Source organism: Hyperolius riggenbachi, chromosome 3 (assembly GCF_040937935.1).
Source record: "Hyperolius riggenbachi isolate aHypRig1 chromosome 3, aHypRig1.pri, whole genome shotgun sequence".
Classification (NCBI taxonomy): Eukaryota; Metazoa; Chordata; class Amphibia; order Anura; family Hyperoliidae; genus Hyperolius; species Hyperolius riggenbachi.
In genome coordinates this window covers 20083216-20109583 of record NC_090648.1, presented here as the reverse complement: position 1 = coordinate 20109583, position 26368 = coordinate 20083216, and the positions used below count along the sequence as shown (strand labels likewise).

Below are 26368 nucleotides of genomic sequence, written 5' to 3'. Positions count from 1 at the left end.
CCAATTTTTAAATAAATACGGGTACCGTCCCTGTTACTTTTACGCTATGTGAGGCGTTTTCCTTTTTTCTTTTGGAGACGACCACAATGCGGAGTGGATTACAAACTAGTCACAGCCAGTGACTTGTCACCCGGAGAGGTCCGAAAGTGCCCAGCAGATACTGCCTGTGTGGCTGAGGGGTGGCCTATACCACTGAGGCGTTGTCTGGCCCTCTAGGCCGCACCATCTGGTGAGTTTATCCACTTAGGGGGGAGTGTGTGTTCCATGCTCCATCCGTAGAGGCTGTGATTTTATCCTGCCAGCAACAAAGACTATACCATAGAGCGCTAGCCCTTTGAATTTTGACTTTTTTATGCTATCTACACTAATAGCAAGGAAGCGCTCCACTGTGTTCCAGTGTTGGTTTTGCCTTTGTAACTTACTAACTGTGATTTGTAACTTACCATCTGTGAGCGCTTGTGCATTTTTAACTTGACTATTATATATCACTAAAGTATTTCAGTACAGCAATCTAAAATAACAATAAGAAGTTTGGGTTTTTTTTATGAGGATCTACTCACCACTGGGGACTTTTTTTTCTAGCTGTGGCTGTAGGTTGCAAATAAAGTCTGCGATTTCTGCTTACACCGAGCATTGGTTATTTTTTTTTTTAAAGTAAACTTTTTTGTTTTTTAAGTAAACATCTCGTGTGAGATAGTCCATTAGTTAAACATTTGGTGCCTCCTTCGCTTTGGTTGTCCGTTATTAAAACATAGGTTTGAAAACACATCATATTTTTTTTCCAGTTTCAGACATATTTTTTATTCAGCAGACAAGGGAAAAATATTCTATCAAGATATTCAGTGAATTTTATCTCCCGTTGAATTGATTTATTGGATAGATGAAACTTTCAAGCACAGGGATTAAAATCTCTGATTAAAGTCTAGTAATTGGCTTTTTTTCTATGTCCATCTTTATTCTAGTTGTGACATTCATAAGGGATTATTGCCAGGCAGGTATAAAGTTGTAGGACTTCATCGCACAAACATAAAATATTGAGAATTGAAATATTTATATATTTAGTCTTGATGAAACTACTGAAGCAGATTGTCTTTCATCTTTAAAAAATTGCAACGTAGCATTTAGATAAAATAGATGAATGTGAGCGTAGGTTTATTTTTTATAGTCTGTTTTAATTCGCTTCGGCAGGGGGATTTCCTTAACTATGCAATTGCAGAGAAAGCAAAATCCCTCAAGAGGGTATTACTAATAAACATCAGAGATTTTAGAGCATTGTGAATAAACAACTGAATTAATAGCACTTAAAATTATTCTAATTCAAACATTGCAACATCACAGTCAAATGTTATTTCTAAAAATGTCATTGTGTTTGCATTATATTTGTATATCAATATAATGTACATAAAAACAAATAAAATCAGGCTAGATGACACTCACTGAGGGCCATTTCTGTGAAACTCAAAACCCAACATAATTCACAGAAAAAAAAAATGCATTGGCAACACTTACTTTGCTTCCCAGGTCAACATTCTTCTCCCCCCCCCCTCCCCAACATCAGCACCCCAAATACATGTTTTTAAAGAAGCCCCTATTTGCACAACTCGTCTTCACTTCATCAGTCATTGTCATTGGGGAATATCTCGATAATATTATAAATTCGAAAGTTTGGATGTTTTGTTACTCAATCACGCAACAATAGCTGGACGGATTTGAATGAAATTTGGCACACACATAGTACATTACCTGGAATAACATATAGGATACTTTTTATTCCCATAACCAAAAAGTGGGTGGAGACAAAAACAAATTTCACTGGGAAAATGTAAGCTGCAGCCATTCTTACACTGGTAATGGCAGGGTTCCTTGCACAGTTTGGTCACTGGATGATTGGGATCAATATTCAGAAAAGAGGGTGGAGCCTACAAAAGCCAATCAAAATTCACATGTTTGTGTTCTTTGACAATGTATTTCCTGAGTGTATCTTCCCACTTGGTTCAGTTTGCTTAATCCCAGTGCAGCTTGTGTGATGTGGTTTGTTACAGAGCCAAGAGTGCATTACCCTTTGGTGGTCATAGTGATGTCTCCCATTTCACTCCCTTTTCCACCCCATTGTGTGCACTAAAGTTGTTGTACCCATTGTTTTGGGTATGATTCAGACACTACTGCAGCCAACTAGATCAGCAGGGCTGGTATTGTTTAAAGGAAATAAATATGGCAGTCTCCATATTCTTCTCACTTCAATTGTCCTTTAAGAACGCTAAGCCCTTTACATAAGCTGCTTTCTCGAATGGAGAAGCTCAATTAATTAATTTTTATTTTAAAGTTCCACCTCTTGTGAAGGTATGCCAGTGGCTAGCTGCACACCTTGGCTGGTGCGGGACCATCTGATTCTGGAGTAGATCAGTGGAATCAGCAAAAGTACAGAAAAAGTAAAAGATCCTGCACATTAAGCGCAATGAAAGTTTTAATCCTTACTGCATGAGCGAAAGTGTAGAAGTAATCCACACAATGTCAGTTGAAGGTAAAATGCTTTATTGAATTAGACACATATCAAGCTAACTCCAAACACCACATGCTGACAAGTTTCAGAAGTGACACCGTCCTTAATCATAGCAGCTAGTTGTTATGATTAAGGATGGTGTCACGTCCGAAACATGTCGGCATGTGGTGTTTGGATGTTAGCTTGATAGGTGCCTGATTAAATAAAGCATTTTTACCTTCAACCAATATTGAGCAGACTACTTCTACACTTTCTGGCATTGTGTGTTTGAACGGCCCGATTTCCGCTAACTTGTGACAAAAAATAAAATCTTCTATGAACTCACCATAGTCCTAACAGAATACCTTGGGGTGTCTTCTTTCTAAAATGGGGTCATTTGTGGGGTTCCTATACTGCCCTGGCATTTTAGGGGCCCTAAACCATGAGGAGTAGTCTGGAAATCAAATGCCGCAAAATGACCTGTGAAATCCTAAAGGTACTCATTGGACTTTGGGCCCCTTAGCACAGTTAGGGTGCAAAAAAGTGCCACACATATGGTATCGCCGTAGTCAGGAGAAGTAGTATAATGTGTTTTGGGGTGTATTTTTACACATACCCATGCTGAGTGGGAGAAATATCTCTGTAAATGACAATGTTTTGATTTTTTTTACACACAATTGTCCATTTACAGAGATATTTCTCCCACCCAGCATGGGTATGTGTAAAAATACACCCCAAAACACATTGTACTACTTCTCCCGAGTACGGCGATACCACATGTGTGGCACTTTTTTGCACCCTAACTGCGCTAAGGGGCCCAAAGTCCAATGAGTACCTTTAGGATTTCACAGGTCATTTTTGTTTCAAGACTACTCCTCACGGTTTAGGGCCCCTAAAATGCCAGGGCAGTATAGGAACCCCACTAATGACCCCATTTTAGAAAGAAGACACCCCAAGGTATTCCGTTAGGAGTATGGTGAGTTCATAGAAGATTTTATTTTTGTCACAAGTTAGTGGAAATTGATTTTAATTGTTTTTTTTTCACAAAGTGTCATTTTTAGCTAACTTGTGACAAAAAATAAAATCTTCTATGAAATCACCATACTCCTAAAGGAATACCTTTTGGTGTCTTCTTTCTAGAATGGGGTCATTTGTGGGGTTCCTATACTGCCCTGGCATTTTAGGGGCCCTAAACCGTGAGGAGTAGTCTTGAAACCAACAATGTCGCAAAATGACCTGTGAAATCCTAAAGGTACTCATTGGACTTTGGGCCCCTTAGCGCACTTAGGGTGTAAAAAAAAGTGCCACACATGTGGTACCGCCGTACTCAGGAGAAGTAGTATAATGTGTTTTGTGATGTATTTTTACACATACCCATGCTGGGTGGGAGAAATATCTCTGTAAATGACAATCTTTTGATTTTTTTTTACACACAGTTGTCCATTTACAGAGAGATTTCTCCCACCCAGCATGGGTATGTGTAAAAATACACCCCAAAACACATTATACTACTTCTCCTGAGTACGGCGATACCACATGTGTGACACTTTTTTTGCAGCCTAGGTGCGCTAAGGGGCCCATTGTCCTATTCACAGGTCATTTCGAGGCATTTGTTTTGTAGACTACTCCTCACGGTTTAGGGCCCCTAAAATGCCAGGGCAGTATAGGAACCCCACAAGTGACCCTTATTTTAGAAAGAAGACACTCCAAGGTATTCCGTTAGGAGTATGGTGAGTTCATAGAAGATTTTATTTTCTGTCACAAGTTAGTGAAAAATGACACTTTGTGAAAAAAAAAACAATAAAAATCAATTTCCGCTAACTTTTGACAAAAAATAAAATCTTCTATGAACTCGTCATACACCTAACAGAATACCTTGGGGTGTCTTTTTTTCTAAAATGGGGTCACTTGTGGGGTTCCTATACCGCCCTGGCATTTTACGGGCCCAAAACCGTGAGTAGTCTGGAAACCAAATGTCTCAAAATGACTGTTCAGGGGTATAAGCATCTGAAAATTTTCATGACAGGTGGTCTTTGAGGGGGCAAATTTTGTGGAACCGGTCATAAGCAGGGTGGCCTTTTAGATGACAGGTTGTATTGGGCCTGATCTGATGGATAGGAGTGCTAGGGGGTGACAGGAGGTGATTGATGGGTGTCTCAGGGGGTGGTATGAGGGGAAAATAGATGCAATGAATGCACTGGGGAGGTGATCGGAAGGGGGTCTGAGGGGGATCTGAGGGTTTGGCCGAGTGATCAGGAGCCCACACGGGGCAAATTAGGGCCTGATCTGATGGGTAGGTGTGCTAGGGGGTGACAGGAGGTGATTGATGGGTGTCTCAAGGTGTGATTAGAGGGGGGAATAGATGCAAGCAATGCACTGGTGAGGTGATCAGGGCTGGGGTCTGAGGGCATTCTGAGGGTATGGGCGGGTGACTGAGTGCCCTAGGGGCAGATAGGGGTCTAATCTGATGAGTAGCAGTGACAGGGGGTGATTGATGGGTAATTAGTGGGTGTTTGGAGGAGAGAACAGATGTAAACACTGCACTTGGGAGATGATCTGATGTCGGATCTGCGGGCGATCTATTGGTGTGGGTGGGTGATCAGATTGCCCGCAAGGGGCAGGTTAGGGGCTGATTGATGGGTGGCAGTGACAGGGGGTGGATGATGGGTGGCAGTGACAGGGGGTGATTGATGGGTGATTGACAGGTGATTGACAGGTGATCAGTGGGTTATTACAGGGAAGGACAGATGTAAATAATGCCCTGGCGAATTGATAAGGGGGGGTCTGAGGGCAATCTGAGCGTGTAGGCGGGTGATTGGGTGCCCGCAAGGGGCAGATTAGGGTCTGATCTGATGGGTAACAGTGACAGGTGGTGATAGGGGGTGATTGATGAGTGGTTGATGGGTAATTAGTGGGTGTTTAGAGGAGAGAATAGATGTAAACACTGTGCTTGGGTGGTGATCTGATGTCGGATCTGCGGGCGATCTATTGGTGTGAGTGGGTGATCAGATTGCCCGCAAGGGGCAAGTTAGAGGCTGATTGATGGGTGGCAGTGACAGGGGGTGATTGACAGGTGATTGACAGGTGATTGACAGGTGATTGACAGGTGATCAGGGGGGATAGATGCATACAGTACATGGGGGGTCTGGGGAGAATCTGAGGGGTGGGGGGGTGATCAGGAGGGAGCAGGGGGCAGGGGGGGGATAAAAAAAATAGCGTTGACAGATAGTGACAGGGAGTGATTGATGAGTGATTAGCGGGGTGATGGGGTGTAAACATGGGTCTGGGGGTGGGCAGGAGGGGTCTGAGGGGTGCTGTGGGCGATCAGGGGGCAGGGGGGGGGGGAAATCAGTATGCTTGGTGCAGACTAGGGTGGCTGCAGCCTGCCCTGGTGGTCCCTCGGACACTGGGACCACCAGGGCAGGAGGCAGCCTGTATAATACACTTTGTAAACATTACAAAGTGTATTATACACTTTGTATGCGGCGATCGTCGGTTTAACATCCTGCCGGCGCTTCCGTATAGCCGGCGGGATGTTGCGGCGGGTGAGCGGCGTCAGGAGCCGGCGGAGGATCGCGTCACGGCTACACCCATGCCCTTACAAGGACCGCCGCCTCTGTGGGTGAGCTGGTCCTTGCAGGGTACACTTCCCGGCCGCCGCTGTGCGATTGGTTCACACGATGGCCAGGGGCCCTGGACCTCTCTCACTGGCCGGGGCCCCAAGGCCAATATGCGATACCTGGAGGGGAGTGCAGGTGGGCCTGGACCTCTCACACCCAGGTCCAGGGCCCCTGGCCATCATGCGAACCAATCGTGTGTTTTTAAACATTTTCTTTCAGCTCTAGGACATGCCGGACAGGTGAGCGGTTAGGGAGGGACCCCTGTGGAAGGGATGCGTGCACGGGGCGGTCCTGCTAGCGACGCAATCTTGCGATGGCGTCCCACTGAAGCCTCCCACCTGAATGCTAATGGCTGCTAGTTGCGGTATGGCAGGTAAAGGGTGCATGACAGTGCATCCTGATTGGCTGACGAGCACCTGCTGACCACTTAAATGTAGCTGGATGCATGTACTGCTGTGTTCTATTGCTTGTGTGTGTTGAATCTGCCTATACAGCCCTGCCTCTGTTGCTATCCCAAACCCCACTAAGGTCCCCCTGCACTCTGCAATTCCTCATAAATCACAGCCGTGCTGTGAGGCTGTATTTACATCTGTAGTGTCAGTCTCAGCTGCTCCCCCGCCTCCTGCATAGCTCCGGTCCCTGCCCCCGTCCCTTCCCTCCAATCAGCAGGGAGGAAAGGGATGCAGGCGGGGACTGAAGTTCTGCAGGAGGCGGGGAGAGCAGCAGACTGACACTATAGAGATAAACACAGCCAGCTCTGACAAGCTGTTTGTCAGCAGCGTGGCTGTGATTTATGAGGGATTGCAGAGTGCAGGGGGACCTTAGGGGGGTTTGGGATAGTAACAGAGGCTGGGCTGTATAGGCAGATCCAGCCTCTGTATGCAGATAATATTCTACAAACCCACCTCAGGTTCTCTTTAAGGACCGGGCTTTGTTTTGCAGATCTGTGCTGCGTGGGCTCTCCAGCCCACAGCACAGATCGTGTAAATGGCAGGGCTATCAGACCCCCCCCCCTCTTTTCTTTCCCCACTAGGGGGATGACCTGCTGGGGGGGTCTGATCGCCGCCGCTCTGCGTGGCCGAGCGGGGGGGGGGGGGGGGGGGCTCCTCAAAGCCCCCCTCCTCAGCACAATTCCTCCCTCCCTCTCCTTCCCTCACTACCTCTCCCTCCCTGGGTGGCGCAGGACAGCGATGCATCCTGCGCAGCCTTTCACACGGCGGCGATCCCCGGCCAATCTGGTAAGGCATGTTGACTGATAAGGCACGCTATTGGTTATAGTGAATCAACCCCCTAATGTTGGCATAATTGGCTTAGCTTTCATGAAAGCAACATAAATCAGCTATGGGAAAATACAAATGAAAACATAATGTGTCAAGAACACGTAGGTCCCTTTCGAACAGCCAATTGACAGTGGCGAATTCTCTGCCTGTCAGCTCCTCTCTTGCACTGGCTTGGCTATTGTTAGCACTACGTACCGGCACTGGACAGGTACCGTAGTTAGCACATGCAAAGTGCCTTTTCACTGGTGTGCTAGCACCCTTTAGTGAATCGAGGGCCAGGTGTTTCTGTCATTGTTGTCAATACTGCAGCCTAATAGATCAGCAGGGCTGCCAGGCAAATAGCATTGCTTAAAGGGGAACTGAAGAGAGAGGTATATGGAGGCTGTCAGGTTTATTTCCTTTTAATCTATACCAGTTGCCTGGCAGCCCCGCTGGTCTATTTATCTGCAGTAGTATCTGATTAAAACCAGAAACAAGCATGCAGCTAGTCTTGCCAGATTAGACTTATAAGTCTGAACCACTGAAACACCTGATCTGCTGCATGCTTGTTCAGGGGCTATGGCTAATAGTATTAGAGGCAGAGGATCAGCAGGGCTGCCAGGCAACTGGTATTGTCTAAAAGGAAATAAACATGACAGCCTCCATATACACCTCACTTCAGTTCCCCTATAAAACGAATAAATATGGCAGCCTCTATATCCCTCTTACTTCAGCTGTCCTTAAGGCCCCTTTTACACTTAATCAGTTGGTGTGTGTTAGTGTGAGTTAGTGCGCGTTGGTATGCGTTTTTTCCATAGCAGTGCATTGGGAAGAAGATTTCAGTTAAAACGCATTAAGTGTGAAAGAGGCCATAGGAAAACATGGGCATTACTTTGAAAATCAGTTTTCTTTCAGTTATAACTGGGAGCAACTGATTAAGTGTAAAAAGGCCCTTAAAGGACTTACGGGGCGAACTGGCCCCAAAAAGTTAAATACCTGTATGAAATATCAATGCACGGAGGGCGCCGTCCGCACCCTCCGTGCCGTTCTGCCGGGTCCCCGCATCTCAATGTGCCCCCCCGGCCGGTCTCCTTCCTCCAGTAAGATGGCCGCCGGAGCTGGCCGCGGCTGCGCTGTCCGCATATGCGCGAGTGCGGCTGCGCAGCTCTAGGGCCTTCCCCCCGATCCACGCAACAGGAGACGGCCTATAGTGTGGATTGGGGGGGGGGGGGGGGGGAGCCCTAGAGCTGCGCAGCCGCACTCGCGCATATGCAGACTGCGCAGCCACGGCCAGCTCCGGCGGCCATCTTACTGCAGGAAGGAGAGCCTGACCCGGGCTGTGGGGTCGGGACCGGCCGAGGGGGCACATTGAGATGCGGAGACCCGGCAGAACGGCACGGAGGGCGCGGACGGCGCCCTCCGTGCATTGATATTTCATACAGGTATTTAACTTTTTGGGGCCAGTTCGCCTCGTATGTCCTTTAAGGTTCCCTATAAGAAAAGGATTAAATTGGATTTACAGTAGTTTCTGCTTCTATAGATGTCCAAGGAAGTAAAACACCAATACCACAAAAGTTTTGGTCAAAGAAGTTTCGAAATGAAATCTTAAGCAGGGTAAAATAGGCAAATGCTATAAAAATAACTATTAAAAATGTTTTGGTATGTTTATTTGTTTAATGAACCTTAGAGGAGTGGTTTTGTAAAATAGTTTTCGTAAAGGCGTTCCTTATATCTTTATTCCGCAGACTGTAAATAATGGGGTTGAACAATGGGGTTACAACACTGTTCACAAGAGACAATGCCTTATTGAAATGTAGCGAATATCCCCGTGATGGTGCCAAATAAAGGGCTAGAAGTGTCCAGAAAAAAGTAGAGGCAACCACCAGATGAGAGCTACATGTAGAGAACATCTTCCATCGGCCAGATACAGAAGATATATGAAGGATCGATGTAAAGATACAAATATAGGTGGCAATAACAAATAGTATCTGTGAAATCCCGATGAAGCCTAGGAAAGCAATGTAGTTCTCTACATTTCTGGTGTCAGAGCAGGAAAGTTTCAGAACAGGAGCAAGATCACAGAAAAAGTGGTCTATAATAGTTGGGCCACAAAAGTCAAATGTAGATATGAACAATTCTGTGCCCATTGAACAAACAAATCCCACCAACCAGCACGTTGTCGCCAAGAATAAAAGAATGTGGCGATTCATAACAGAGGAGTAGTGTAGGGGATCACAAACAGCCAAGTATCGATCATAGGACATTACCGTTAGCAGCCAACACTCTGTGATTACACAGGCACCAAAGAAGAAGAACTGCACGTGACATGAAGTAGCAGAGATGAGACATCTACCCATGAGAATGACTTGGAGGGCTTGTGGTCCCACTTCGGTACTGATCATAATATCACAGAAAGAAAGGTGAGAAAGAAAAAAATACATGGGGGACCAAAGTTGGATGTTAGTTACCACTAAAGTAATAATAAGGAGGTTTCCAGTTATGGTGGCTCCATAGATGATGAGCAGAAGGAGGAATAAAGGAGCTTTGAAATTGTGAAGGTCATGAAAGCCCAAAAGTATGAAAACAGAAACAGAAGTGTGGTTCATCTTCTATAAATTGTCATTGCATCAAATTAAATTCAGCAGGTTAGAATAAAAAATAATTGGTTCTTCAGTCTTTTTTTTTTGGGGGGGGGGGGGATGGAAAAAAGGTACAGCTCTTTCCCTTGCTCTCATTATGTAGTATGTATCATCAGTAATTTTAGTCTCCACATGAACAACATTTTTTTTTTCTCCACAGGCATGCAAAAGCCATTGATTTGTAGCATGCCTAAGTCCAAGCATAAAAGAGAAAGAAAACAAAACCAAAAAAAAAATGTAAAAAACAAAATGTATAATGTTGTCATTGTTTAGTGTTATTTTTGGATATGAAAAAAAAAAAAAAAAAACCACACACACACCCACCCATAGTTAACTAACAAATCTGCTAAAATGATAAAACACTAAGGGCTCAGACACACTATAAGCGCTATTCTGAGCACTTTCAGGTCATCAGAGCTTTCTGATCGCATTTAAAAATTGCTCCCATTTCATTAAAATCACGATAAAATGGACACGATCACGTAAAATCGTGGCCGCAAAAAAATTTACGCGATCACATGAATTTTTAAGCGATTTTAATGCAAGTGAATGGAAGTGATTTTTTTTTAAAGCGCTCAGAAATCGCTGATGACCTGAAAGTGCACAGAAAGACGCTTACAGTTGTCTGAACCCTAACAGTTCTTTTTTTATATTTGTGCAAAGCATGATGGGAGCTGAGTATCTAGAAAGCAGTAGCTATCTTAGTAGAAAAAAAAGTACCTATGAGAAAACTCAGCACTTGTACTTGGAGGCCAGTGTTTGGACTGATGGGCCCATATGCAATTAATGTTTTCTCCAGAGTTTTCTCCTAGGAGATACTTTTTTTTAAAAAAATATCTTTCTAGCACTTTTCAACTAAAAAAAATAAATAAATAAATAACAAGTACCAAAAAGTAGGTGAAAAAGTACTAGCAAAGTTATTTTAACCACTTCACCACTGAGGGGTTTTACCCCTTGAACACCAGAGCAATTTTCACCTTTCAGCGCTCCTTCCATTCATTCGTCTATAACTTTATTATTACTTATCGCAATGAAATGAACTATATCTTGTTTTTTTCGCCAGCAATTAGGCTTTCTTTAGGTGGGACATTATGCCAAGAATTATTTTTTTCTAAATGTGTTTTAATGGGAAAATAGGAAAAATGTGGGGAAAAAAATAATTATTTTTCAGTTTTCGGCCATTATAGTTTTTAAATAATGCATGCTACTGTAATTAAAACCCATGAAATGTATTTGCCCTTTTGTCCCGGTTATAAAACCATTTAAATTATGTCCCTATCACAATGTTTGGCGCCAATATTTTATTTGGAAATAAAGGTGCATTTTTTTTCAGTTTTGCATCCATCCCTAATTACAAGCCCATAGTTTATAAAGTAACAGTGTTATACCCTCTTGACATAAATATTTAAAAAGTTCAGTCCCTAAGGTAACTATTTATGTATTTTTTTTAATTGTAAATTTTTTTATTTTTTTTTAATTACAAAAAAAAAAAAATGGGGAGTGTGGGAGGTAATGAGTTAATTTTATGTGTAAAAGTCATTTATTTGTATGTGAAAAATGTGTAGGGTGTAGTTTACTATTTGGCCACAAGATGGCCACAGTAACTTTTTGTTTTAATGCGACCTCCAAGCTTCCTTCCGGAAGCTTGGAGGAAGAATAAGGAGGCTGGACACGTGAGTTTTTTCTCACAATGATCGCGCTGCCCATAGGAGAGCAGCTGATCATTGCGGGGCTTAGATCAACGAACGGGAATGGATTTTCCCGTTCATTGATCTCTGGGCGAGCGGGCGGCGGCGGTTTTACTAGCGGCGGGCGGCGTGTTTACGAGCGGGAGCGCGGGCAGCGTCGGGAACGCGGAAAGTACGTGTTTCTCCGTCCCTGGTTTTTAAAGGATGGAAAAAGGGGCGGAGAAATACGTACGCGCGGGGGTAAAGTGGTTAAGTATTTTCTTGCTTTCTGGAAGCTTAAAAGGCATTTTATTGACAAGTTAAAAATATCACCTAGGAGAAAACCTAGGGAAAAAAAAGTGAATAGCCTATGGGCCATGGTATCCAACAGCTTTAAAATCCCATCCTGTTCCCAACCTGAATCAGACAAAGGGCAGGCTGAACAACACACAAAGCCACCTCAGAATATGGACAAGCTTGTCACTTTGTTGTAGCACACGTTCTTTAACCATTAATGTCATGTGGGCGTGAGCTTAACGTTCACATCGGCAGCTGCTAGAGACGCAGGGAAGCGCTAGTCACGTCCCTGCAGTTTGGGGGGTTTGCAGGCGATTGTGTGGGCAGATGCCCGCAATCGCGCGGTTACAGGGAGCAGGGGGAGATTGGCTGCAGGGGACAAAATTCCCTTGTGCCAATCCGTACATTACCGCCGTGTTCAAAAACAATGTTTATTCTTACATAGAGCTGCCGCGCTATATTCTGCCATGATTTCTGCTGGTTTCCGCTGCCCGATCGTTAAATTTATGAATGGGAACAATGTTCCCATTCATTAACCACCTCCCTAGCGTTCTGGACGAGCTGAGCTCATCCAGAGACGCTAGAGGGCACAGCTGAGGATTGGAATAATTTTTTTTAAACACGCAGCAAGCACTTGCTGCGTGTCCGTGTCCTACCCAATCACCGCCACTCGCCGCTACCCGATGCGAAAGACGGCCCCCCCGCACACCCCGTGTGCAGCCTGGCCAGTCGCCGCCAGGGTGCGCTTTGGAGTGGATCGGGAGTCCCTGTGACGTCACGACGTTGAGGACGTCACTTTGTTCGTCGCCATGGTGACGGGGGAAGCCCTAAAGGAAATCCCGTTCAGGACGGGATTTCCTTATGAGCGTGATCGCCGGCGGTGATTGGAAGGGTGGGAGGGAGGGAGCAGGAAGAGAAGAATCATGTAGCTAGCACTAGGCTAGCTACATGATAATAAAAAAAAAAAAAAAAAAAAACCCTTGCGGCCGTGGGAATCAGAACGCCCAGCAGGTTAATCTCCCCGCCGGCACTGTGATCGCAGGTTTCCATTGAAACCTTACGTCACTTCCCTAGTTACAATGTAGCAATACATTGTATCCTATGTAACGTACTTGTAAAAAAAATACATATATATAATATCTATGTCAAGAGGGCCTATAATTAATAAATAATGGGCTAAAAATGTGTGATGGATGTAAAACTGAAAAAACCTTTATTTCCAAATAAAATATTGTCACCATTCATTATACTAGGGATATCATTTTAACGTTGCAATAACCGTGACAAATGGCCATATAAAATGTGTGGATTTTAATTATGGTAGCATGTATTATTATAAAGCGATAATGGCTGAAAACTGAAAAATAATGAAAGTTTTCCATTTTTTTCTTATTATTCCCATTATAATGCATTTAGAATAAAATAATTTTTTGCATAATGTACCTCGTGAGTGGGGTCGCTATGCTGAGGGCGGCAGGAAGAGACAGGGATCATCACACTGGTCTGTGTGTTCTTATTAGGATGATCTCCTGCACTGATAAAAGCAAAGGACATGTGAATCTTCTGACCTGCAGCTGTGTGCTGTAAACTTCCTAAGAGCTGCTATATAGGCATTGTAAGGTTTACAGCCTAAGCTGCCCATATATTGCTTTCAAATAGATTCACAGGTCCTTGACCTTTATCAGAGCTGCTGCAGGAGATTATCCTGATAAGAACACTGAACAGCAATAAGTAGATGCTGGGGTAGGTGGAGGGAGGAAAGTGAACCTTTAGTCAGCTCACTGTCTCCAAACTAAATACGGTACTCACTGGCACAACATGCAAGAAGATGGATCCTGCAACGACGAGCGTTCTCTGATCCATCTTCCTGTGAGCAATGTCACACATTTTTACACGAGTGCAAAAGGGAAGTTGAGCATTCGCCGTACTTTGCATTCAGTTGTCGAGGATCTTAAAGATCCTATTTGCTGGGAATGGGGGGGGGGGGGCGCAACTTCAGTGTTTGCCATAGGCACTATTTTGCCCAGATATGCCACTGACCACCCAAAGAAAGCCTAATTGGTGGCGGAAAAAAACAGGGTATAGATCATTTCTTTGTGATAAGTACTGATAAAGTTATTGGGGAATGAGTGAGAGGAGCACTGAAATGTGAAAATTCCTCTCATCCATAAGGTCAAAAATACCCACGGGCTAAAATGGTTAACAACTATTTTTTTTTTTTTTTCGGAAAGTGAGGAGATTCAAAAAGTTGTGTTAGCTGGCCATTTAATGTGGACTCATAAAAATCCAATAAGTTGCATTAGCTGTCTATTTAACCGACACATGCAACTCCAATTCATCACTGATTCTTACTTTTGAACGGTGCAAACCTTGATGATCGGTAGACCTACTTTTTAGCTCAGGGAAAGTGACATCCATGATTTATAAGAGAAAAAAAAAAGAACACATTTTGATTCAGACCACAAGACAGTTCGCTGCTTTCTCTCAGTACATCTTAGAAGATCTTTGGCACAAAGAAGGTGATAAGGTTTTTGAAACACATTTAGGGCTGGTGCACACCGAGCGGCTTTTGGGGCGTTTTCAGATCCGCTTGCGGCTGCGGATCTGCTTGGTCAATGTATCTCAATGGGGTGGTGCACACCAGAGCGGCAGGCGTTTTGCAGAAACGAAAAATGCCTGGGTGAGGCATTTTTTGGATTTCGGATGCGTTTCTGCCTCAATGTTAAGTATAGGAAAAACGCAAACCGCTCTGAAAAACGCCTGTTCAGAGCGGTTTTGCAGGCGTTTTTGTTACAGAAGCTGTTCAGTAACAGCTTTACTGTAACAATATATGAAATCTACTATACTGAAAACCGCAGCAGCAATCCGCAAAACGCTAGCAAAACGCCTCATAAAAATAAAAAAAAGCGTTTAAAAATCTGCTAGCATTTTGCGGATCTGCTAGCGGGTTTTGGTGTGCACCAGCCCTTAGAAAGGGTTTCTCCTTTGCGGTCAGGGCCCTGGTAATCCTGACACTGTTGAAAAACACAATGGGATTGATTCATAAAGCATTACCGCATTCGGTAATGCAAAAAAATAGCTGACTTTACCGAGCACTTAGCTGAAATTACCGAGCAGTGAGGTAAATTACCGACTTGTGTGGCAATTACCTCAACATGCCAATAAATGTCAATTCATAAGGATTAGAGCAGGCGGTAATGGCTCGGAACATACCACTTGCTTTGAAGTGGTGATAAGAGAGCGATAAGAGCAAAGTCTGTGCGGGACTGTGTGATGATAATGGAGATTAACAAGCAGAAGCAGTGAGATCTCCCCCAGGCAGCAGCAGCAGAACAAAAAAGGCTTTCCCTAAAGACTTTAGGCTATGTTGGCTTTTTAACCTCTCGGGTTCCTCTTTCTGAGATGTTTAGGAGCTGAATGTGAAAATAACAAAGCCTGGCATGTGTAACATTTATTGAAGTTCTTTTAGCAGTGTCAATTAAATGGATTGTTATGTATCTGTCTATTTGTCTTTCTTAACAAATTCAGGGCAAGCAGAGGCAGAACAACAAAACATGCACATCTAAAGGGAAGTTGGGATGCCTCTTATTGTAATGCTGTCTCCGCACGGATAACAGCAATGTAACAACAGGCAGCTACTCTTCTTATGTGGGAGAGGCCTCCTCAGATCACTGACCTCAGGAGCTTACAGTCTGATCTTTGCCTATCACTAACCTCAGGCACTTACACCCTAGTCCTTGTCTCATGCCACTAAGGATGATATGGGACAGTGATTTAGAGTGTAAGATTATAAGGACAGTCAGTGGCACGAGGAAGGGATTAGCATTCAGAGTATTTTTACTTGGGGTGTGGCCTGTGTTTAGAGGTGTAGTTTAGGACACCAAAACGCCTGTGTGTATGGGCCTCTGAGTTGTAAATCCAGCCCTGATGATGACAAACTGTGAACAAGCGTGGTGGTGTAGGCTGACAGGACTGGGTTGGCAAGGTAGGACTGACAAAATGTGGACTGGAATGGTGATGCAGATGGAAAGGATAGACTATGGACTGGATTGTCAGGAGAGGACTATCAGAACAGGGCAGAATTGGGATGAAATTACCAGATAACCTACAAACCTGACCGACTGTGCACCTTCAACAACATGGGAACTCACCTTGACTGAGAATGCAATCAAACAGAAAGGAGAGCTATTTACCCAGGATTTATATAACTCTGCCTTTCATGTCTGTGCTGTTGTACTGTCCTCACTGGGCACAGGAGGAGAAAATCCTAGGCACAGGGTAAAGAAGCAGATAGATGGCATCCCATCCCAGATGACACCCATGGATGGCACTAGAGAATACCATGGGATGGGTGAAGTGTAAATTTAGCATTTTGGAGTTCTACCCATTCAAATTCAGCTATTTCTGTTATAGAATCAGATCTCTTTTCTAATGCAGTGTAGGTAGGGATGGTCGGAAATGCCAATTTCCGATTCCGTGGTAAATGCACATTCCACTATTGCCAATTACTGCTACCAATTCCACTTTGCGCTACCAATTTCCACATTCCGATGCGGAATTTCCGCCGGAAAACGCGGACATTTCCCCCTTTAACATCAATTTTCTCAAAAACTATAAGGTCTTTTTGAAAACTTTTTTTTGCATCTTGTTCAGAAGATGCTGTTTAATAAACCCTGTTAATTCCAATCAGAATATAAACCAATAAGAGAATGGGGATTCAGGTGAAATTTACACATTCTCTGATTGGCTTATTCATTCTGCGTCTTCCGATTGGCTTAAAATTACCGCATATCGGATAATGCGGATTCTCTGCATTTTACATTACAGTAAAAAGCTGCCGACTTTAGTGGTTAATAGCAAAGCCCCATAAGTTCTAGAAACACCACATTTTCAGGGTTTATAAAACTGAATCTTGTGAACAAGATGCAAAAAAAAAGTTTTCAAAAAGACCTTATAGTTTTTGAGAAAATCGATGTTAAAGTCAGCGGAAGTTTATGCGATTTCCGGCGAAAATTTCGGAAATTGCATTTCCGCGGAACCCGAATGAGCATCCCGAAGTGCAGGGCTGGTTCTAGAATTTTTTTGCTGACAGGCGCCTGCTGACCAGATAAAGGTAGGAAATTGCTAGAGTTGCGAGTGAGCACACAAATTGTGTTTGTTGCAGAAATAAAAAAAAAAAGCGAAAGAAAAATTGAAAAAGGGTGGTAGATTTGATCATAACTCCTGTGAAGTCAGATTATATAAAGCATACCCCCTATCACTTCTCACATGCATAGGTCCACTTATTGGAGTTTTATATTTTTTTATAAAGCTTTAAGTGTACCAGAGCTGAACTACAAAAATCGATACTTACCTGCTGCTTCCCCCAGCAGCATAAACACGTGCGAGTCCCTTGCCATCCTCCCACGGTCTGCCGTTCAGACCCGCTAACTGTCTCAGTTGCATGCGCAGACCTCCCGCGTGTACGTAGTAGACCCAGACTGAGGCAGTTACCAGGGCTGATTGCAGATGAATGGTAGACCGCAGGAGGAAGGTGAGGGACTCACACGTGTTTATGCTGCTGGAGGAAGCAGCGGGTAAATATCGATTTTTGTAGTTTCTTCAGCTCTAGATTACTTTAAAGGACACCTAAAGCAAAAATAAACTAATGAAATAAACAATTGTATCTTATCTTCCTTCTCCTAAAAATGACCTAAGATATTTCACAGTTTAATTTTATGTTTAAATCTACTTTTTAAGTTTTTTAACTGTTTTTGCTCAATGACACATTCATTGAAGTATGCCAGAGCTAACATATATGAACTATTGACCCTTTTTATTTCTTTCCTGCTCTAAGAAGCCATTTTCTGCTAGGAAAGTGTTTTATAGTTGGAATTTCTTATCAGTGAGGGTCTCACTAGTCACAGTCAGGACTGGGTCAGCCACTTACATAACTGATATTTAACTCTTTCAGGCAGAGAAAGAAAAAAAAAAAAAAAGGAACCCCGCACAGTTAATAGTGTACTTAGCACTATACATAACCATGTCTATCTCATCATGTCGCTTCAGGTATCCTTTAAGATCTAGTATTATACACATCCATTTCATTTTGGTGTTTGCATCTTAAACAAGTAATATAACTGAGTGACACTTTATCCTTGCAAGAAATATGCTTCACTTTACAAAAACAAATTCACCAGATGGGATCTTCTCATTCTTGCACTGCAAAAGAATAAAGCCTTTCTTGCACTTGCTAAGCTTGACACTCACCCTAGCATTCGGAATGAAGTCTATTTTTATAAAGTTTTTTTTTCCCTAGATTATCTATAAATGAATAAATTCTGCATTCTAGTAATTACATTAAAAAAAATAAAAAACAAAAAATAAAAATAAAATACAAAAGTGAATTACCTTTAGACCTATTTTAGAAAGATTTTATATAATCTAGTCACATGCTAGAAAAACATTTTCACACCTCATTTTTATGTATTTACTTTATTAAGGTGTTTATTTTTTTGGTCAGGGATTTCTCGGGGGATAAAAATTATTATTTGAATGAATTAGGGCCGCAAGCAGTAATACAGTCTCATTGAATTCTTCAGATTAAAAATGTTTCTTTGTCTGTTGGAAAAGCTCCACTGCGTCTATAATTTATTTTCTTTTGTTCAGAATTTTCACCTGTTGGAATCGTTCAGCAGGACTGCTGCAAATATCAGGAAATAAAAGACATTACTCTTGTGCATCTTAAAAAAGGTTATGCTGCATTTCCATACAATATTAGAAGGTGATGGGTAACATAACTTTATAGCCTGTTATTTGCATTGGCAGGGGGATTTCATTATTTCAAGAGTATGAAAAAAAGATAACCATAAGAGACAAATTTGTTATGAAGAAAACATTACACTGGAGGAAAGGATGCGTGCGGATAAAAATAACTGAACTTAAAAAAATGACTCTGGAATTTAAACTGAATTCAACACAAAATAATAATTTATACACACTCATAGGGAGGCAGAAGACACCCCCAAAAAATAACCACGGATGTAGTAAATGTAAAATGGCTTACCTCTAAGTGGCCAATGCCAATATTAACCACTTGAGGACCACAATCTTTTTGGCCCTTAACCCTCCTGGCGGTATAAAAAATTCCGCCAGGAGGCAGCGCAGCAGTTTTTTTTTTAAAAAAAATCATGTAGCGAGCCCAGGGCTCGCTACATGATAGCCGCTGCTCAGCGGCATCCCCCCGCTTCGATTACCTTCGGCGATCTCCGATAAGGAAATCCCGTTCAAAGAGTCGCCATGGCGACGGGGCGGGATGACGTCACCGACGTCAGGACATCATTGGGAGTCCCGATCCACCCCTCGGCGCGGGGTTACCGCCAGGAAGGTTAAGGACCAGAGCCTTTTTTTCCATTCAGACCACTGCAGCTTTCACGGTTTATTGCTCGGTCATACAACCTACCACCTAAATGAATTTTACCTCCTCCTTTTGTCACTAATACAGCTTTCTTTTGGTGCTATTTGATTGCTGCTGCGAGTTTTAGTTTTTATTATATTCATCAAAAAAAAGACATGAATTGTGTCAAAAAAATGTTTTTTTTTTTTACTTTCTGCGCTGACGTTTTTCAAATAAAGTAAAATTTCCTATACATTTGAGCGCAAAAGTTATTCTGCTACATGTCTGATAAAAAAAAAAAAAAACATTCAGTGTATATTTATTGGATTGGGTAAAAGTTATAGCGTTTACAAACTATGGTGCCAAATGTGAATTTTCCCATTTTAAAGCATCTCTGACTTTTCTGACCACCTGTCATGTTTCATGAGGTGCTAAAATTCCAGGATAGTATAAATGCCCCCCAAATGACCCCATTTTGGAAAGAAGACATCCCAAAGTATTCAGTGAAAGGCATGGTGAGTTCATAGAAGATTTTATTTTTTGTCACAAGTTAACGGAAAATGACCAAAAAAAACAAACAAAAACGTTTCCATTTCTTCTAACTTGCAACAAAAAAAAAAAAAAAAATGAAATCTGCCACGGACTTACTATACTCCTCTCTGAATACCTTGAAGTGTCTACTTTCCAAAATGGGGTCATTTGTGGGGTGTGTTTACTGTCCTGGCATTTTGGGGGGGTGCCTAATTGTAAGCACCCCTGTAAAGCCTAAAGGTGTTCATTGGACTTTGGACCCCTTAGCGCAGTTAGGCTGAAAAAAGTGCCACACATGTAGTATTACCGTACTTAGGAGATGTAGTATAATGTGTTCTGGGGTGTATTTTTACACATACCCATGCTGGGTGGGAGAAATATCTCTGTAAATGACAATTTTTTTTTTTTTTTTTTTTTTTTTTAAACCACACAATTGTCCATTTACAGAGAGATTTCTCCCACCCAGCATGGGTATGTATAACAGTACACCCCAAAACACACTATACTTCTTCTTCTGAAGTATGCCGATACCACGTGTGACACTTTTTTGCAACCTAGGTGCGCTAAGGGGCCTAACGTCCTATTCACAGGTCATTTTGAGGTATTTGGATTCTAGACTACTTATCACGGTTTAAGGCCCCTACAATTCCAGGGCAATATGGAAACCCCACAAGTTACCCCATTTTAGAAAGAAGACACCCCAAGGTATTCCGTTAGGTGTATGGTGAGTTCATAGAAGATTCAGACTCTCATAGGGAAAGATTAGTTAGGCTCTTGGCTTGCTCCTGGCTGATCCTTATTGCTAAAATAGCACCCCTCAACAGCTCTTTTGAGAGTTAATCTTGTGATCATTTTTTTTTTCTGTGTGTTCCACTGACACTTGTGTTGCATAGACAGTCTTGATAATTCATACCATGTGTGCCACTGCCAGCCAGGCCCAGCACATTCACTGGCTGTGTGAGACAGGTGCACATTGTAAGACCCAGTACTGAATGTAGCTACCTACCTGTTCACAGTGCACCCACCTACTCACGTGAGCGGAGCGCACGCAGTGTCATTGTGCCCGTCTGCTACCTGTCTGTGGGCGACAGGTACACATTATAATACCCATCTCTGCATATGTTGTTCACCTGTTCACTTGAGCAGCGATGAACCCTTGGACTACTGGGTGAGCAGGCTTGACCTGTGGCCAGAGCTGTCCCAATTTGTTATCCAACTTCTGTCTTGCCCTGCCGCAAGCGTCCTGTCAGAAAGGGCCTTCAGCACAACTGGAGGCATTGTCACTGAGAAGAGAAGTCACCTAAGTCATGACAGTGTTCAGTACCTCACCTTTATCAAAATGAATGAGGGCTACTGCACGACCGAAGACTAAATCAGCCCCACACACAGCATCTCTGCCTGCACGCTGTGTGACTGGCTGCCTGCCCCAAGACTAAGTCACTCCCCACACAGCATCTCTGCCCGCAGGCCACTTCACGGCCTTCTCCGCCACCACCAACAGGGTCCAGGACTCCAGGCGGATTCCTGAATTTTTAATAGCAGCGGCCGCTATAATAATTTTTTTGGTGCGTTTACATGCCTGCATCATTTTTCTGGCTGCAGTGCAGCTGCAACAACAAAACAAAAGGCATGTACATGTGCCCATTCCCCTTCGTGAGCCCCTACCTTGCCGCGGTGAAGGGGCTTGCGTATCACAATGAAGCAATGACCGCTGGCTATATGAGTGTCTCGGGGGGTGGCACACCAAACATAATAAGGTTGTTGCTTCATTGTGGACAGACCAAATTTGATCAGCTGGACAGTCACTGTTCTATCATTGAGCTACCACAGCCCGGCGACCATATGGGCTTGAAACCCACCACTCTGCACTCTGGCCATGGCGCGCACCAGTCCAGTATGGCCATCACTACAGAAACAGCTGTTTGCGGTGCGTTACACAGTGAGTTTGGTGTGTCAGTGTGAAGCAGTACACTAATTACACTCCCTGATTGATGTATACACATGCAAGATGTTTTAAAGCACTTTAGGCCTGCAATTTAGCATTCAATGTGATTTCTGCCCTTCGCTGCTTTGCATCAAATCCAGATTTTTCCCCAGGACTTTTGGTGTGTATCCCACTCCGCCATGCCCCCCCTCCAGATGTTAGACCCCTTGAAACATCTTTTCCATCACTTTTGTGGCCAGCATAAATTTTTCTAGTTTTCAAAGCTCGCATCCCCATTGAAGTCTATTGCGGTTGGCGAAAGTTCGCGCAAACCGAACTTTCGTGGAGGTTCACGAACCGAAAATCGGGAGGTTCAGGCCATCTCTACTGGCATTACCCATTTGTTACATAAACAGTGGTGTGTGTGTGTGTTGGTTTGACCACAGAACTACATGGGACAAGCTAGTGTAGCTCTACTGGCTAAGAGAGACCCACGGCTGGTATGAGAGGATGCTTTAAGAGTACCGGTTTAAAAAGGTTCAAGATTGTTTGAAGCGAGCTGCATAAAGCGGGTGCAACGATAATGTAAATCAACCTACGCCTAAGAGAACATAGGCACAACACTTGTTTTTACTGAATAGCGGCTATCCGCGCAGGGGGGGGGGGGTAAAAAACAACAACAAAAAAACCTTCTAAAAGTGAACAAGCTTGTAATAGCTACTACAGAATGCCTCCTCTACAAGCAGCACACAACACTCTTTACATTATTTTTATAACATGTATAGGCTATAGGGATGCTAATTTGGATTTCGCAGAAGTTTTCTGTATGTCCAATCAAAAATGTGTATTTCAGATTGGAACCAAAACAACGGAACTTGGATTATGGTAATGGGCACTGTGTGCTGCAGGATGCTGTGGCTGCTATGAGAAGACTGTATTAGGGTAATGGGCACTGTGTGCTGCGGGATGCTGTAGCTGCTATGAGAAGACTGTATTAGGGTAATGGGGACTGTGTGCTGAGGGATGCTGTAGCTGCTATGAGAAGACTGCATTAGGGTAATGGGCACTGTGTGCTGCGGGATGCTGTAGCTGCTATGAGAACAGGGCCGGCGCTACCATTAAGGCAAAGGAGGCAGCTGCCCCAGGGCCCCAGAGCTTGTAGGGGCCCCCAGTGGCTACAAGAGGAAAACAATTTTTTTCAAATCGGACTTATAGTTTGAGAAAATCGATTTTAAAAAGTTTCAAAGGAAAAAAAAATACACATTTAAAAACCTGCCGACTTTAATGGTTAATAGCAAATCCACCTTAAATGCTAGAAACCCTAAATTTGCAGGATATGTTAAAGAGATCATTAGGAATAAGAGAAAAAAACAATTTTTCAAAAAGACCTTATAGTTTGAGAAAATCGATTTTAAAGTTTCGAAGGAAAAAAGTATACTTTTAAATGCGGTAAATGTCACTTTTAGTAGCAAACCTAACGGTAGTGTAATTTTTACATGCATCAAACGAAAGCGCAATAAATTTCCTGACGGGGTTTCCAGGGGGTCCATATGCAGCCACAGCGCTTTGGCCAGGGATCGCTATACAGCCGCAATATGGCTGTATGAAGATCCCTGGCATTTTTTCCTATTTTCCCAATTTTTTTTTTTATGTTTAGCGTGTGGGAATTTAAAAAAAAAAAAAAAAAAAATTATGTGGGGTCCCCCCTCCTGAAACTTTTTAACCCCTTGTCCCCATGCAGGCTGGGATAGCCAGAATGTGGAGCTCCGACCGATTGGGACTTCACACCCTGTTATACCAGCTGCAAATAAGGTCCCCTAATGCCGATTTTTGTTCCACGGTATATGTTGGGGGGCCCCCCAGGTTTATTTTGCCCTGGGGCCCCATTGTTGCTTAAACCGGCCCTGTATGAGAAGACTGTATTATGGTAATGGGGACTGTGTGCTGCAGGATGCTGTAGCTGCTATGAGAAGACTGTATTAGGGTAATGGGGACTGTGTGCTGCAGGATGCTGTAGCTGCTATGAGAAGACTGTATTAGGGTAATGGGCACTGTGTGCTGCAGGATGCTGTAGCTGCTATGAGAAGACTGTATTAGGGTAATGGGCACTGTGTGCTGCGGGAGGCTGTGGCTGCTATGAGAAGACTGTATTAGGATAATAGGGACTGTGTGCTGCGGGATGCTGTAGCTGCTATGAGAAGACTGTATTAGGGTAATGGGGACTGTGTGCTGCAGGATGCTGTAGCTGCTATGAGAAGACTGTATTAGGGTAATGGGCACTGTGTGCTGCAGGATGCTGTAGCTGCTATGAGAAGACTGTATTAGGGTAATGGGCACTGTGTGCTGCAGGATGCTGTAGCTGCTATGAGAAGACTGTATTAGGGTAATGGGCACTGTGTGCTGCAGGATGCTGTAGCTGCTATGAGAAGACTGTATTAGGGTAATGGGGACTGTGTGCTGCGGGATGCTGTGGCTGCTATGAGAAGACTGTATTAGGGTAATGGGCACTGTGTGCTGCAGGATGCTGTGGCTGCTATGAGAAGACTGTATTAGGGTAATGGGCACTGTGTGCTGCGGGAGGCTGAGGCTGCTATGAGAAGACTGTATTAGGGTAATGGGGACTGTGTGCTGCAGGATGCTGTAGCTGCTATGAGAAGACTGTATTAGGGTAATGGGCACTGTGTGCTGCAGGATGCTGTAGCTGCTATGAGAAGACTGTAGAGAAGACTGTATTAGGGTAATGGGGACTGTGTGCTGCGGGATGCTGTAGCTGCTATGAGAAGACTGTATTAGGGTAATGGGCACTGTGTGCTGCAGGATACTGTAGCTGCTATGAGAAGACTGTATTAGGGTAATGGGCACTGTGTGCTGCGGGATGCTGTGGTTGCTATGAGAAGACTGTATTAGGGTTATGAGGACTGTGTGCTGCAGGATGCTGTGGCTGCTATGAGAAGACTGTATTAGGGTAATGGGGACTGTGTGCTGCGGAATACGGTAGCTGCTATGAGAAGACTGTATTAGGGTAATGGGCACTGTGTGCTGCAGGATACTGTAGCTGCTATGAGAAGACTGTATTAGGGTAATGGGGACTGTGTGCTGCGGGATGCTGTAGCTGCTATGAGAAGACTGCATTAGGGTAATGGGGACTGTGTGCTGCGGCATGCTGTGGCTGCTATGAGAAGACTGTATTAGGGTAATGGGGACTGTGTGCTGCAGGATGCTGTAGCTGCTATGAGAAGACTGTATAAGGGTTATGAGGACTGTGTGCTGCAGGATGCTGTAGCTGCTATGAGAAGACTGTATTAGGGTAATGGGGACTGTGTGCTGCGGGATGCTGTAGCTGCTATGAGAAGACTGTATAAGGGTTATGAGGACTGTGTGCTGCAGGATGCTGTAGCTGCTATGAGAAGACTGTATTAGGGTAATGGGGACTGTGTGCTGCGAGATGCTGTAGCTGCTATGAGAAGACTGTATAAGGGTTATGAGGACTGTGTGCTGCAGGATGCTGTAGCTGCTATGAGAAGACTGCATTAGGGTAATGGGGACTGTGTGCTGCGGCATGCTGTGGCTGCTATGAGAAGACTGTATTAGGGTACTGGGCACTGTGTGCTGCAGGATACTGTAGCTGCTATGAGAAGACTGTATAAGGGTTATGAGGACTGTGTGCTGCAGGATGCTGTAGCTGCTATGAGAAGACTGCATTAGGGTAATGGGGACTGTGTGCTGTGGCATGCTGTGGCTGCTATGAGAAGACTGTATTAGGGTAATGGGGACTGTGTGCTGCAGGATGCTGTAGCTGCTATGAGAAGACTGTATAAGGGTAATGGGGACTGTGTGCTGCGGGATGCTGTAGCTGCTATGAGAAGACTGTATAAGGGTTATGAGGACTGTGTGCTGCAGGATGCTGTAGCTGCTAGGAGAAGACTGTATTAGGGTAATGGGGACTGTGTGCTGCGGGATGCTGTAGCTGCTATGAGAAGACTGTATAAGGGTTATGAGGACTGTGTGCTGCAGGATGCTGTAGCTGCTATGAGAAGACTGTATTAGGGTAATGGGCACTGTGTGCTGCAGGATGCTGTAGCTGCTATGAGAAGACTGTATTAGGGTAATGGGCACTGTGTGCTGCAGGAGGCTGTAGCTGCTATGAGAAGACTGCATTAGGGTAATGGGGACTGTGTGCTGCGGCATGCTGTGGCTGCTATGAGAAGACTGTATTAGGGTAATGGGGACTGTGTGCTGCGGGATGCTGTGGCTGCTATGAGAAGACTGTATTAGGGTTATGAGGAAAGTTTAAGAAAAATTAATTGATCTGGTGCACAAGTCCCTGAAAGACTTAGTTCACTTCAAGAAAACCCGAGGGAAGGCAGGTTGAAAAATACAAACCATATTAAAATTTAGGAACAACCGCCACTCTTCTGAACTTTATGTCAAAAATAGTTTATTGGTAGAAAAATATGTAACAAACACCCCTCTGATACACCCTAACCCCTAAAAACAACAAGGACACGGGCATCCATTTACAGGAGTACTCCTGGTACACAAAATCTGACACTCAATTCACATACACTTCAGATTTA

At 43.8% G+C, this 26368-nt stretch overlaps 1 protein-coding gene across 1 annotated transcript; it reads right to left on the bottom strand.

The window, feature by feature from the left end:
• Window positions 1–23684: 23684 nt before the first annotated feature.
• LOC137561894 (uncharacterized) lies at window positions 23685–25979 on the bottom strand. The gene has a single exon (XM_068273241.1). The coding sequence runs from the start codon at window positions 25977–25979 to the stop codon at window positions 23685–23687; it is 2295 nt and encodes a 764-aa protein (XP_068129342.1).
• Between the last annotated feature and the right edge of the window lie 389 nt (window positions 25980–26368).

Excerpts from the sequence above, each read along its gene's own strand:
- LOC137561894 (XM_068273241.1), bottom strand. The coding sequence starts at position 25,979 with ATGCCGCAGCACACAGTCCCCATTACCCTAATGCAGTCTTCTCATAGC.